Source organism: Oncorhynchus mykiss, chromosome 26 (assembly GCF_013265735.2).
Source record: "Oncorhynchus mykiss isolate Arlee chromosome 26, USDA_OmykA_1.1, whole genome shotgun sequence".
NCBI lineage: Eukaryota > Metazoa > Chordata > Actinopteri > Salmoniformes > Salmonidae > Oncorhynchus > Oncorhynchus mykiss.
In genome coordinates this window covers 46,356,888-46,373,044 of record NC_048590.1, presented here as the reverse complement: position 1 = coordinate 46,373,044, position 16,157 = coordinate 46,356,888, and the positions used below count along the sequence as shown (strand labels likewise).

The window sequence follows — 16,157 nt, the reverse complement described above, 5'->3', positions numbered from 1 at the left end:
TTAAACATCAGTCAACATAGAGATGGAGGAGAGTATAAAACACCAGTCAACATAGAGATGGAGGAAGGTATTAAACACCAGTCAACATAGAGATGGAGGGTATTAAACACCAGTCAACATAGAGATGGAGGAGGGTATTAAACACCAGTCAACATAGAGATGGAGGAGGGTATAAAACACCAGTCAACATAGAGATGGAGGAGGGTATTAAACACCAGTCAACATAGAGATGGAGGAGGGTATTAAACACCAGTCAACATAGAGATGGAGGGTATTAAACACCAGTCAACATAGAGATGGAGGAGGGTATTAAACACCAGTCAACATAGAGATGGAGGAGGGTATTAAACACCAGTCAACATAGAGATGGAGGAGGGTATTAAACACCAGTCAACATAGAGATGGAGGAGGGTATTAAACACCAGTCAACATAGAGATGGAGGGTATAAAACACCAGTCAACATAGAGATGGAGGGAATTAAACACCAGTCAACATAGAGATGGAGGAGGGTATTAAACACCAGTCAACATAGAGATGGAGGAGGGTATTAAACACCAGTCAACATAGAGATGGAGGAGGGTATTAAACACCAGTCAACATAGAGATGGAGGAGGGTATTAAACACCAGTCAACATAGAGATTAAACACCAGTCAACATAGCGATGGAGGAGGGTATTAAACACCAGTCAACATAGAGATGGAGGAGGGTATTATACACCAGTCAACATAGAGATGGAGGGTATTAAACATCAGTCAACATAGAGATGGAGGAGAGTATAAAACACCAGTCAACATAGAGATGGAGGAGGGTATTAAACACCAGTCAACATAGAGATGGAGGAGGGTATTAAACACCAGTCAACATAGAGATGGAGGAGAGTATAAAACACCAGTCAACATAGAGATGGAGGAAGGTATTAAACACCAGTCAACATAGAGATGGAGGGTATTAAACACCAGTCAACATAGAGATGGAGGGTATTAAACATCAGTCAACATAGAGATGGAGGAGAGTATAAAACACCAGTCAACATAGAGATGGAGGAAGGTATTAAACACCAGTCAACATAGAGATGGAGGGTATTAAACACCAGTCAACATAGAGATGGAGGGTATTAAACATCAGTCAACATAGAGATGGAGGAGGGTATTAAACACCAGTCAACATAGAGATGGAGGAGGGTATTAAACACCAGTCAACATAGAGATGGAGGAGGGTATTAAACACCAGTCAACATAGAGATGGAGGAGGGTATTATACACCAGTCAACATAGAGATGGAGGGTATTAAACATCAGTCAACATAGAGATGGAGGAGAGTATAAAACACCAGTCAACATAGAGATGGAGGAGGGTATTAAACACCAGTCAACATAGAGATGGAGGAGGGTATTAAACACCAGTCAACATAGAGATGGAGGGTATTAAACATCAGTCAACATAGATGGAGGAGAGTATAAAACACCAGTCAACATAGAGATGGAGGAAGGTATTAAACACCAGTCAACATAGAGATGGAGGAGGGTATTAAACACCAGTCAACATAGAGATGGAGGAGAGCATTAAACACCAGTCAACATAAGAGATGGAGGAGGGTATTAAACACCAGTCAACATAGAGATGGAGGAGAGTATAAAACACCAGTCAAAATAGAGATGGAGGGCATTAAACACCAGTCAACATAAGAGATGGAGGAGAGTATAAAACACCAGTCAACATAGAGATGGAGGAAGGTATTAAACACCAGTCAACATAGAGATGGAGGGTATTAAACACCAGTCAACATAGAGATGGAGGGTATTAAACATCAGTCAACATAGAGATGGAGGAGAGTATAAAACACCAGTCAACATAGAGATGGAGGAAGGTATTAAACACCAGTCAACATAGAGATGGAGGGTATTAAACACCAGTCAACATAGAGATGGAGGGTATTAAACATCAGTCAACATAGAGATGGATGAGGGTATTAAACACCAGTCAACATAGAGATGGAGGAGGGTATTAAACACCAGTCAACATAGAGATGGAGGAGGGTATTAAACACCAGTCAACATAGAGATGGAGGAGGGTATTATACACCAGTCAACATAGAGATGGAGGGTATTAAACATCAGTCAACATAGAGATGGAGGAGAGTATAAAACACCAGTCAACATAGAGATGGAGGAGGGTATTAAACATCAGTCAACATAGAGATGGAGGAGGGTATTAAACACCAGTCAACATAGAGATGGAGGGTATTAAACATCAGTCAACATAGATGGAGGAGAGTATAAAACACCAGTCAACATAGAGATGGAGGAAGGTATTAAACACCAGTCAACATAGAGATGGAGGAGGGTATTAAACACCAGTCAACATAGAGATGGAGGAGAGCATTAAACACCAGTCAACATAAGAGATGGAGGAGGGTATTAAACACCAGTCAACATAGAGATGGAGGAGAGTATAAAACACCAGTCAAAATAGAGATGGAGGGCATTAAACACCAGTCAACATAAGAGATGGAGGAGAGTATTAAACACCAGTCAACATAGAGATGGAGGAGGGTATTAAACACCAGTCAACATAGAGATGGAGGGTATTAAACATCAGTCAACATAGAGATGGAGGAGAGTATAAAACACCAGTCAACATAGAGATGGAGGGTATTAAACACCAGTCAACATAGAGATGGAGGAGAGTATAAAACACCAGTCAACATAGAGATGGAGGAGGGTATAAAACACCAGTCAACATAGAGATGGAGGAGGGTATTAAACACCAGTCAACATAGAGATGGAGGGTAGTAAACATCAGTCAACATAGAGATGGAGGAGGGTATTAAACACCAGTCAACATAGAGATGGAGGAGGGTATTAAACACCAGTCAACATAGAGATGGAGGAGGGTATTAAACACCAGTCAACATAGAGATGGAGGAGGGTATTAAACACCAGTCAACATAGATATGGAGGGTATTAAACATCAGTCAACATAGAGATGGAGGAGAGTATAAAACACCAGTCAACATAGAGATGGAGGAGGGTATTAAACACCAGTCAACATAGAGATAGAGGAGAGTATTAAACACCAGTCAACATAGAGATGGAGGGTATTAAACACCAGTCAACATAGAGATGGAGGAGGGTATTAAACACCAGTCAACATAGAGATGGAGGGTATTAAACACCAGTCAACATAGAGATGGAGGAGGGTATTAAACACCAGTCAACATAGAGATGGAGGGTATTAAACACCAGTCAACATAGAGATGGAGGAGGGTATTAAACACCAGTCAACATAGAGATGGAGTGTATTAAACACCAGTCAACATAGAGATGGAGGAGGGTATTAAACACCAGTCAACATAGAGATGGAGGAGGGTATTAAACACCAGTCAACATAGATATGGAGGAGGGTATTAAACACCAGTCAACATAGAGATGGAGGAGGGTATTAAACACCAGTCAACATAGAGATGGAGGGTATTAAACACCAGTCAACATAGAGATGGAGGAGAGTATAAAACACCAGTCAACATAGAGATGGAGGGTATTAAACACCAGTCAACATAGAGATGGAGGAGGGTATTAAACACCAGTCAACATAGAGATGGAGGAGGGTATTAAACACCAGTCAACATGGAGATGGAGGAGGGTATTAAACACCAGTCAACATAGAGATGGAGGAGGGTATTAAACACCAGTCAACATAGAGATGGAGGGTATTAAACACCAGTCAACATAGAGATGGAGGAGGGTATTAAACACCAGTCAACATAGAGATGGAGGGTATTAAACACCAGTCAACATAGAGATGGAGGGTATTAAACACCAGTCAACATAGAGATGGAGGAGGGTATTAAACACCAGTCAACATAGAGATGGAGGAGGGTATTAAACACCAGTCAACATAGAGATGGAGGGTATTAAACACCAGTCAACATAGAGATGGAGGAGGGTATTAAACACCAGTCAACATAGAGATGGAGGGTATTAAACACCAGTCAACATAGAGATGGAGGAGGGTATTAAACACCAGTCAACATGGAGATGGAGGAGGGTTTTAAACACCAGTCAACATAGAGATGGAGGAGGGTATTAAACACCAGTCAACATAGAGATGGAGGGTATTAAACACCAGTCAACATAGAGATGGAGGAGGGTATTAAACACCAGTCAACATAGAGATGGAGGGTATTAAACACCAGTCAACATAGAGATGGAGGAGGGTATTAAACACCAGTCAACATAGAGATGGAGGAGGGTATTAAACACCAGTCAACATAGAGATGGAGGAGAGTATAAAACACCAGTCAACATAGAGATGGAGGGTATTAAACACCAGTCAACATAGAGATGGAGGAGGGTATTAAACACCAGTCAACATAGAGATGGAGGAGGGTATTAAACACCAGTCAACATGGAGATGGAGGAGGGTATTAAACACCAGTCAACATAGAGATGGAGGAGGGTATTAAACACCAGTCAACATAGAGATGGAGGGTATTAAACACCAGTCAACATAGAGATGGAGGAGGGTATTAAACACCAGTCAACATAGAGATGGAGGGTATTAAACACCAGTCAACATAGAGATGGAGGGTATTAAACACCAGTCAACATAGAGATGGAGGAGGGTATTAAACACCAGTCAACATAGAGATGGAGGAGGGTATTAAACACCAGTCAACATAGAGATGGAGGGTATTAAACACCAGTCAACATAGAGATGGAGGAGGGTATTAAACACCAGTCAACATAGAGATGGAGGGTATTAAACACCAGTCAACATAGAGATGGAGGAGGGTATTAAACACCAGTCAACATGGAGATGGAGGAGGGTTTTAAACACCAGTCAACATAGAGATGGAGGAGGGTATTAAACACCAGTCAACATAGAGATGGAGGGTATTAAACACCAGTCAACATAGAGATGGAGGAGGGTATTAAACACCAGTCAACATAGAGATGGAGGGTATTAAACACCAGTCAACATAGAGATGGAGGAGGGTATTAAACACCAGTCAACATAGAGATGGAGGAGGGTATTAAACACCAGTCAACATAGAGATGGAGGAGAGTATAAAACACCAGTCAACATAGAGATGGAGGAAGGTATTAAACACCAGTCAACATAGAGATGGAGGGTATTAAACACCAGTCAACATAGAGATGGAGGGTATTAAACATCAGTCAACATAGAGATGGAGGAGAGTATAAAACACCAGTCAACATAGAGATGGAGGAAGGTATTAAACACCAGTCAACATAGAGATGGAGGGTATTAAACACCAGTCAACATAGAGATGGAGGAGGGTATTAAACACCAGTCAACATAGAGATGGAGGAGGGTATAAAACACCAGTCAACATAGAGATGGAGGAGGGTATTAAACACCAGTCAACATAGAGATGGAGGAGGGTATTAAACACCAGTCAACATAGAGATGGAGGGTATTAAACACCAGTCAACATAGAGATGGAGGAGGGTATTAAACACCAGTCAACATAGAGATGGAGGAGGGTATTAAACACCAGTCAACATAGAGATGGAGGAGGGTATTAAACACCAGTCAACATAGAGATGGAGGAGGGTATTAAACACCAGTCAACATAGAGATGGAGGGTATAAAACACCAGTCAACATAGAGATGGAGGGAATTAAACACCAGTCAACATAGAGATGGAGGAGGGTATTAAACACCAGTCAACATAGAGATGGAGGAGGGTATTAAACACCAGTCAACATAGAGATGGAGGAGGGTATTAAACACCAGTCAACATAGAGATGGAGGAGGGTATTAAACACCAGTCAACATAGAGATTAAACACCAGTCAACATAGCGATGGAGGAGGGTATTAAACACCAGTCAACATAGAGATGGAGGAGGGTATTATACACCAGTCAACATAGAGATGGAGGGTATTAAACATCAGTCAACATAGAGATGGAGGAGAGTATAAAACACCAGTCAACATAGAGATGGAGGAGGGTATTAAACACCAGTCAACATAGAGATGGAGGAGGGTATTAAACACCAGTCAACATAGAGATGGAGGAGAGTATAAAACACCAGTCAACATAGAGATGGAGGAAGGTATTAAACACCAGTCAACATAGAGATGGAGGGTATTAAACACCAGTCAACATAGAGATGGAGGGTATTAAACATCAGTCAACATAGAGATGGAGGAGAGTATAAAACACCAGTCAACATAGAGATGGAGGAAGGTATTAAACACCAGTCAACATAGAGATGGAGGGTATTAAACACCAGTCAACATAGAGATGGAGGGTATTAAACATCAGTCAACATAGAGATGGAGGAGGGTATTAAACACCAGTCAACATAGAGATGGAGGAGGGTATTAAACACCAGTCAACATAGAGATGGAGGAGGGTATTAAACACCAGTCAACATAGAGATGGAGGAGGGTATTATACACCAGTCAACATAGAGATGGAGGGTATTAAACATCAGTCAACATAGAGATGGAGGAGAGTATAAAACACCAGTCAACATAGAGATGGAGGAGGGTATTAAACACCAGTCAACATAGAGATGGAGGAGGGTATTAAACACCAGTCAACATAGAGATGGAGGGTATTAAACATCAGTCAACATAGATGGAGGAGAGTATAAAACACCAGTCAACATAGAGATGGAGGAAGGTATTAAACACCAGTCAACATAGAGATGGAGGAGGGTATTAAACACCAGTCAACATAGAGATGGAGGAGAGCATTAAACACCAGTCAACATAAGAGATGGAGGAGGGTATTAAACACCAGTCAACATAGAGATGGAGGAGAGTATAAAACACCAGTCAAAATAGAGATGGAGGGCATTAAACACCAGTCAACATAAGAGATGGAGGAGAGTATAAAACACCAGTCAACATAGAGATGGAGGAAGGTATTAAACACCAGTCAACATAGAGATGGAGGGTATTAAACACCAGTCAACATAGAGATGGAGGGTATTAAACATCAGTCAACATAGAGATGGAGGAGAGTATAAAACACCAGTCAACATAGAGATGGAGGAAGGTATTAAACACCAGTCAACATAGAGATGGAGGGTATTAAACACCAGTCAACATAGAGATGGAGGGTATTAAACATCAGTCAACATAGAGATGGAGGAGGGTATTAAACACCAGTCAACATAGAGATGGAGGAGGGTATTAAACACCAGTCAACATAGAGATGGAGGAGGGTATTAAACACCAGTCAACATAGAGATGGAGGAGGGTATTATACACCAGTCAACATAGAGATGGAGGGTATTAAACATCAGTCAACATAGAGATGGAGGAGAGTATAAAACACCAGTCAACATAGAGATGGAGGAGGGTATTAAACACCAGTCAACATAGAGATGGAGGAGGGTATTAAACACCAGTCAACATAGAGATGGAGGGTATTAAACATCAGTCAACATAGATGGAGGAGAGTATAAAACACCAGTCAACATAGAGATGGAGGAAGGTATTAAACACCAGTCAACATAGAGATGGAGGAGGGTATTAAACACCAGTCAACATAGAGATGGAGGAGAGCATTAAACACCAGTCAACATAAGAGATGGAGGAGGGTATTAAACACCAGTCAACATAGAGATGGAGGAGAGTATAAAACACCAGTCAAAATAGAGATGGAGGGCATTAAACACCAGTCAACATAAGAGATGGAGGAGAGTATTAAACACCAGTCAACATAGAGATGGAGGAGGGTATTAAACACCAGTCAACATAGAGATGGAGGGTATTAAACATCAGTCAACATAGAGATGGAGGAGAGTATAAAACACCAGTCAACATAGAGATGGAGGGTATTAAACACCAGTCAACATAGAGATGGAGGAGAGTATAAAACACCAGTCAACATAGAGATGGACGAGGGTATAAAACACCAGTCAACATAGAGATGGAGGAGGGTATTAAACACCAGTCAACATAGAGATGGAGGGTATTAAACATCAGTCAACATAGAGATGGAGGGTAGTAAACATCAGTCAACATAGAGATGGAGGAGGGTATTAAACACCAGTCAACATAGAGATGGAGGAGGGTATTAAACACCAGTCAACATAGAGATGGAGGAGGGTATTAAACACCAGTCAACATAGAGATGGAGGAGGGTATTAAACACCAGTCAACATAGATATGGAGGGTATTAAACATCAGTCAACATAGAGATGGAGGAGAGTATAAAACACCAGTCAACATAGAGATGGAGGAGGGTATTAAACACCAGTCAACATAGAGATAGAGGAGAGTATTAAACACCAGTCAACATAGAGATGGAGGGTATTAAACACCAGTCAACATAGAGATGGAGGAGGGTATTAAACACCAGTCAACATAGAGATGGAGGGTATTAAACACCAGTCAACATAGAGATGGAGGAGGGTATTAAACACCAGTCAACATAGAGATGGAGGGTATTAAACACCAGTCAACATAGAGATGGAGGAGGGTATTAAACACCAGTCAACATAGAGATGGAGGAGAGTAAAAAACACCAGTCAACATAGAGATGGAGGGTATTAAACACCAGTCAACATAGAGATGGAGGAGGGTATTAAACACCAGTCAACATGGAGATGGAGGAGGGTATTAAACACCAGTCAACATAGAGATGGAGGGTATTAAACACCAGTCAACGTAGAGATGGAGGAGGGTATTAAACACCAGTCAACATAGAGATGGAGGAGGGTATTAAACACCAGTCAACATAGAGATGGAGGAGGGTATTAAACACCAGTCAACATAGATATGGAGGAGGGTATTAAACACCAGTCAACATAGAGATGGAGGAGGGTATTAAACACCAGTCAACATAGAGATGGAGGGTATTAAACACCAGTCAACATAGATATGGAGGAGGGTATTAAACACCAGTCAACATAGAGATGGAGGAGGGTATTAAACACCAGTCAACATAGAGATGGAGGAGGGTATTAAACACCAGTCAACATAGAGATGGAGGGTATTAAACACCAGTCAACATAGAGATGGAGGAGGGTATTAAACACCAGTCAACATAGAGATGGAGGGTATTAAACACCAGTCAACATAGAGATGGAGGAGGGTATTAAACACCAGTCAACATGGAGATGGAGGAGGGTTTTAAACACCAGTCAACATAGAGATGGAGGAGGGTATTAAACACCAGTCAACATAGAGATGGAGGAGGGTATTAAACACCAGTCAACATAGAGATGGAGGAGGGTATTAAACACCAGTCAACATAGAGATGGAGGGTATTAAACACCAGTCAACATAGAGATAGAGGAGAGCATTAAACACCAGTCAACATAGAGATGGAGGAGAGCATTAAACACTAGCTAACGAAACATTTATGTTCTCCATAGCAGCAGCAGTAGTAGTAGTAGCAGTAGTAGTAGTAGGGGGTGTAGTGTACTGTTAGGTTGGGGTGTAGTGTACTGTTAGGTTGGGGTGTGGTGTACTGTTAGGTTGGGGTGTGGTGTACTGTTAGGTTGGGGTGTGGTGTACTGTTAGGTTGGGGTGTGGTGTACTGTTAGGTTGGGGTGTAGTGTACTGTTAGGTTGGGGTGTAGTGTACTGTTAGGTTGGGGTGTAGTGTACTGTTAGGTTGGGGTGTAGTGTACTGTTAGGTTGGGGTGTAGTGTACTGTTAGGTTGGGGTGTAGTGTACTGTTGGTCTAGGCCATAGCCATTATTATTATTATAACCCCATCCCAAACCTTAACCTTACCCCCTGTACTTAAATTAGGAATACAAGGGTGCCATTATATGCTGGACTCAGAAGGTTGAAACCCACTTGTCTGAGCAACGCTCTTAGCTGTCCACTTTATCAGGTCACCCACGTGGTGTAGTGTTGGGGTCAATGTGGAGCTAAGTGAGACCTCACACTGGACAGACAGGCTGGGCATCCCGGACTGCTGCAAGCCAGACCTCAGGCCACACGGACACTGGTTAGAGGGGGGCGAGAGAGGTGGTGTGGGGGGGTTGGCAAGCTGTCCCCTCTGCCTCTCACATGACCCCAAGCTGTCACAACAGACACTTAGCAGCCCTCACAGTAAACACACACCAGGGAAGGAGGGGGAGTGGCTTTCTCTCGTAACAGGGATGGAGAAAGAGAGAAGGAAAGAGACAGATGGGCAAAAGAAAGAGGTAAAGAAAGGCAGGGAAGAAATATTGAGAGAGGGAAATAGTGAGGAAACATGGGAGAGAGCCAGAGACTGAGAGAAGAAAACCGAGAGAGAGAGAGAAAGAGGAAGAGAGAGAGAAAGAAAGAGGAAGAGCGAGAAGGACAGAGAAAGAGAGAACGAGAGAGAGAGAGAGAGAGAGAGAGAGAGAGAGAGAGAGAGAGAGAGAGAGAGAGAGAGAAAGAAAGAGGAAGAGAGAGAGAGAAAGAAAGAGGAAGAGCGAGAAGGACAGAGAAAGAGAGAACGAGAGAGTGAAAGAACGTGGGAGAGCCAGAGAGAGAGAAAACAGAGAGAAAGAACAAGAGAGAGAGAGAGAAAGAAAGAGGAAGAGCGAGAAGGACAGAGAAAGAGAGAACGAGAGAGAGAGAGAGAGAGAGAGAGAGAGAGAGAGAGAGAAAGAGGAAGAGAGAGAAAGAAAGAAAGAGGAAGAGCGAGAAGGACAGAGAAAGAGAGAATGAGAGTGAGAGAACGTGGGAGAGAGCCAGAGAGAGAGAAAGAGGCAGAGAGAGAGAGAAAGAAAGAGGAAGAGCGAGAAGGACAGAGAAAGAGAGAACGAGAGAGTGAGAGAACGTGGGAGAGAGCCAGAGAGAGAGAAAGAGGAATGAGTGAAAGAACGTGGGAGAGCCAGAGAGAGAGAAAACAGAGAGAAAGAACAAGAGCGAGAGAGAGAAAGAAAGAGGAAGAGCGAGAAGGAAAGAGAAAGAGAGAATGAGAGTGAGAGAACGTGGGAGAGCTAGAGAGAGAGAAAACAGAGAGAAAGAACAAGAGAGAGAAAGAAAGAGGAAGAGCGAGAAGGACAGAGAACGAGAGAATGAGAGAGTGAGAGAACGTGGGAGAGAGCCAGAGAGAGAAAAAGAGGAAGAGAGAGAGAGAAAGAAAGAGGAAGAGCGAGGACAGAGAAAGAGAGAACGAGAGTGAGAGAACGTGGGAGAGCCAGAGAGAGAGAAAACAGAGAGAAAGAACAAGAGAGAGAGAGAGAAAGAAAGAGGAAGAGCGAGAAGGACAGAGAGAGAGAAAACAGAGAGAAAGAACAAGAGAGAGAGACCTTTTGTCTTTATTTAATGATACATTCTCATTTCATTAAACCCCCCTCCCCCACTCCCCCTTATTAAGACAAAAAAACAATATCCCCTGCACCTCATACTCACCTTGCTCCACGATACAAAACAACACCACACATCACAATAACCAAAAATCTCACCACTTCTACAACCATATATCCAACCCATCTTCCCCAGCTGTACAGACAGCCCCCCGACACACCATATCTCCTGAAATATCTCCTCACTTTTTATAATTTTATAGAACTCAAATTCCACCCCAAGGCGCGCAGAGACCAGCCTCATCCACACCACCCTCTACAGCATGACTAGGCCCAGCCTCATCCACACCCCCCTCTATAGCATGACTAGGCCCAGCCTCTGCTGCCTGCGTCTCATGGCCCCTTGCATGTTGACCTCGATTTCCCCCACTGGCAATTGTATCCTCACCTTGTCTACGGCCTTTATTTGGGCACGCAAAGCTCTTATGCCCCAAATCCCCACACTCAAAACACAGAAGACTACCTGTGCTGGCAAACCCTGCATAGGGACCCTCCCCAAGCCTCACTTTAAGGTGCACATTTAACTGTTGCTCACCAAATTCACTCGTTTCATAAACACAACCACAGCTTTGTTCATTCTAGATGTGGAATGTATGAATTCAGCTCCTACCTGTTCGCCGACCGCGAGCAGAACCTCCTCCACCTTAACTCCATGCTCAGGAACACACCTGAATCCATGCCGTAACAACAGCGTCTAGGCTGCCATCGCACACACCACACCTTCCAAGCCCCGGGAAACTAAACTCTGTCCTCTTCCTACCTAACTTTAAAAAAACAATATGTACTGTTAAAATAAAAGTGTATTCACCCTCCAGCATCTAACTTTAAACATTTAGTTTTTTTACCAAGGATAGTTAGGACAGAGCCATTCACCCAGCCGCTCAACTACAAAACACTCCCAGCATGCACTGAGAAAGAGAGAGAGAAACTGAAAGAGAGAGAACGAGAGAGAGAGAAACTGAGAGAGAGAGAAAGAGAGAGAACGATAGAGAGAGAAAGAAAGACAGAGAAAGAGATGGAGAGAGAGAAAGAGGAAGAGAGAGAGAGAGAGAGAGAGAGAGAGAGAGAGAGAGAGAGAGAGAGAGAGAGAGAGAGAGAGAGAGAGAGAAAGAGAGATGGAGAGAGAGAAAGAGGAAGAGATGGAGAGAGAGAGAAAGAAAGAGAGAAAAAGAGATGGGGAGAGAGAAAGAAAAAGAGATGGAAGAGAGAGAGAGAAAAAGAGACGGAGAGAGAGAGAAGAGGAAGAGAGAGCAGGTGAGAGAAGACATCAAGATATATTGACTATGTTCTGGCCCTTGGTTCTCTCCCCCTCTGTTTCCTCCCTGTCTGGCCTGCTGCTGTTTCTGTGATGTCTGGAATGCCGTATCCGTCTCTCCTCTGGCACCCACTGCTTCCCTAGCCTAGCCGCTAAACAGCTAATTATAGCCCCGCGACAGGACGGAGGTGTGACCTGGTTACCTATTTAAAGATCAGAGAGAAAGTCCCTGAATAGAGGAGAGAGGGGAGCCGCTAGGCCGCAGGAATGTGTTTCATTCCATTCCATCCAGTACCCAGACACACACATGGACACACACATGGACACACACATGGACACACACATCTATTGACACACTGTCACTGTGTGCAACCTATCTCTCGTGTACACATTGTCTCCCCCCCCAACATGCGAATGCGCACGCACGCACGAACGCACGCACGAACACACACACACACACACACACACACACACACACACACACACACACACACACACACACACACACACACACACACACACACACACACACACACACACACACACACACACACACACACACTCCTGACTACTGTCTATTGACACAGTGTTCCAGTACCACATGTATCACTTAACCTCCATGTCAAAACACAGGTGTAATCTAAGCCTGAGGAACCCCATAAAGGAGTAGTGTGTGTTGGGATGAGCAGCCAGCGTGTCAGTGGAGCCTTTCTGTGAGCTGCCAGAGTACAAAGCCTGTGTCTCTATAGGGAGGGGACAGAGGAGAATGAGGGCAGATAACCTGGTGTAAACTCTATAGGGAGGAGAATGAGGGAAGATAACCTGGTGTAAACTCTATAGGGAGGGGACAGAGGAGAATGAGGGCAGATAACCTGGTGTAAACTCTATAGGGAGGAGAATGAGGGAAGATAACCTGGTGTAAACTCTATAGGGAGGAGACAGAGGGCAGATAACCTGGTGTAAACTCTATAGGGAGGGGACAGAGGAGAATGAGGGCAGATAACCTGGTGTAAACTCTATAGGGAGGAGAATGAGGGAAGATAACCTGGTGTAAACTCTATAGGGAGGGGACAGAGGAGAATGAGGGAAGATAACCTGGTGTAAACTCTATAGGGAGGGGACAGAGGAGAATGAGGGGAGATAACCTGGTGTAAACTCTATAGGGAGGAGAATGAGGGAAGATAACCTGGTGTAAACTCTATAGGGAGGGGACAGAGGAGAATGAGGGAAGATAACCTGGTATAAACTGCCCTTCCTCAGGGATCTGGAGGAGTTGTAGTGGTGACACAGTGTGTTAAAACACGGGACCAAGACAAGTCATATAAAGTCTGTTGGAGGCTTACCGTTTACAACTAGACAATTACATAAATAAATATAGATATGTAACCTTTATTTAACTAGGCAAGTCAGTTAAGGACAAATTCTTATTGACAATGACGGCCTACACCGGCCAAACCCGGACGGCGCTGGACCAATTGTGTGCCGCCGTCTGGGACTCCCAAACCCGGACGGCGCTGGACCAATTGTGTGCCGCCGTCTGGGACTCCCAAACCGGGACAACGCTGGACCAATTGTGTGCCGCCCTATGGGACTCCCAAACCCGGACGGCGCTGGACCAATTGTGTGCCGCCGTCTGGGACTCCCAAACCGGGACAACGCTGGACCAATTGTGTGCCGCCCTATGGGACTCCCAAACCCGGACAACGCTGGACCAATTGTGTGCCGCCCTATGGGACTCCCAAACCGGGACAACGCTGGACCAATTGTGTGCCGCCGTCTGGGACTCCCAAACCGGGACACCGCTGGACCAATTGTGTGCCGCCGTCTGGGACTCCCAAACCGGGACGGCGCTGGACCAATTGTGTGCCGCCCTATGGGACTCCCAAACCCGGACAACGCTGGACCAATTGTGTGCCGCCGTATGGGACTCCCAAACCAGGACAACGCTGGACCAATTGTGTGCCGCCCTATGGGACTCCCAAACCGGGACAACGCTGGACCAATTGTGTGCCGCCGTCTGGGACTCCCAAACCGGGACGGCGCTGGACCAATTGTGTGCCGCCCTATGGGACTCCCAAACCGGGACGGCGCTGGACCAATTGTGTGGCGCCGTCTGGGACTCCCAAACCGGGACGGCGCTGGACCAATTGTGTGCCGCCGTCTGGGACTCCCAAACCGGGACGGCGCTGGACCAATTGTGTGCCGCCGTCTGGGACTCCCAAACCGGGACGGCGCTGGACCAATTGTGTGGCGCCGTCTGGGACTCCCAAACCCGGCCGGATGTGATGCAGCCTGGATTCATTGATAGATGATGGTATGAATGAATCCACCACGCACACACACACACACACACACACACACACACACACACACACACACACACACACACGTTCAGGTGGTGGGGATTGTATGTAAACTCCCATTCCTCCTTACCATGGCGTCCCATATATCCGGAAGCCTTTGACGGTGACGTCAGAGTCCTGGAGGTACACACAGTTAGTGAGGAGGTCCTGGACGTCATCAAAGTCCTCGGGCTTCAGTTTGGACACGGAGGGAAAACGGTAGTAATCCTGCTTGACCAGCTCAGCCATAAAGTCCTTATCGAAGGTCAGCTCATGGTTCCCTGCTATCACCACCTTAAACTCATAGGGTAGACCACCTGGAGGGGAGAAAACATACACATGGGTTAGAGAGAGAGAGGGGAAGAGACAGAGAGAGGGGGGGAGAGAGAGCGGGAGAGAGAGAGGGGGAGAGACAGAGAGAGAGGGGGAGAGAGAGAGGGGAAGAGACAGAGAGAGGGGGAGAGAGAGAGCGGGAGAGAGAGAGGGGGAGAGACAGAGAGAGAGGGGGAGAGAGAGAGGGGAAGAGACAGAGAGAGAGGGGGAGAGAGAGAGGGGAAGAGACAGAGAAAGAAGGGGAGAGAGAGAGGGAGAGAGAGAGGGGAAGAGACAGAGAGAGGGGGGAGAGAGAGAGGGGAAGAGACAGAGAAAGAGGGGGAGAGAGAGAGGGGAAGAGACAGAGAAAGAGGGGGAGAGAGAGGGGGAGAGAGAGAGGGGAAGAGACAGAGAGAGGGGGGGAGAGAGAGAGGGGAAGAGACAGAGAGAGGGGGGGAGAGAGAGAGGCGGCGAGAGAGGGGGGGCAGAATGTGCATTGTTATCTTCAATGCATTCAAAGTAACGACCTGACCACATCAATGATTTCTCCTTTTACAGTCTTCTAGAGAATAACATCCAATTGAAGAAAAATACAGGCATTGAAAGCCCCATTCAGCCAATCAGAGGGGTTACATGTACAATACACAGGTGAAGGCTGTGCTTGACCGTCACAGGTCACCGTCCATCAGTGTCTCTCTGTGAGGCCTTCAGAGCCGTAAACCCTGAACCTTACCTCTACTAGTGTCTCCACCATCTCATCTTTCAATTTCTACTTTGCCCTCTCTGCTCTCCTCTGGTGACGTGCGTTGTCCCGTTGTCCTCTCCCATCGTCCAGGTAACGCACTCCTTTATTCCCGCAGATTGAGTACTCAACCCTGGCTTTTGACTCCCCTCGCTCCCGCACTGCGTCCTTCTCTCTCTCACTCTCTCTCTCTCTGCTCCCTCACTCTCTCTCTCTCTGC

The 16,157-nt window shown here is 45.2% G+C and overlaps 1 protein-coding gene across 3 annotated transcripts in view; it reads right to left on the bottom strand.

Moving 5' to 3' along the window:
- The window catches only part of LOC110525033 (metallophosphoesterase MPPED2), a 135,689-nt gene that overhangs the window by 63,607 nt on the left and 55,925 nt on the right, over positions 1 to 16,157 (bottom strand). For all 3 annotated transcript variants that reach the window (XM_036963485.1, XM_036963486.1, XM_036963487.1), the window contains exon 4: positions 14,975 to 15,200. In XM_036963485.1, the coding sequence (XP_036819380.1) occupies positions 14,975 to 15,200 (226 nt within the window). The remainder of the gene's footprint in view (positions 1 to 14,974; positions 15,201 to 16,157) is intronic.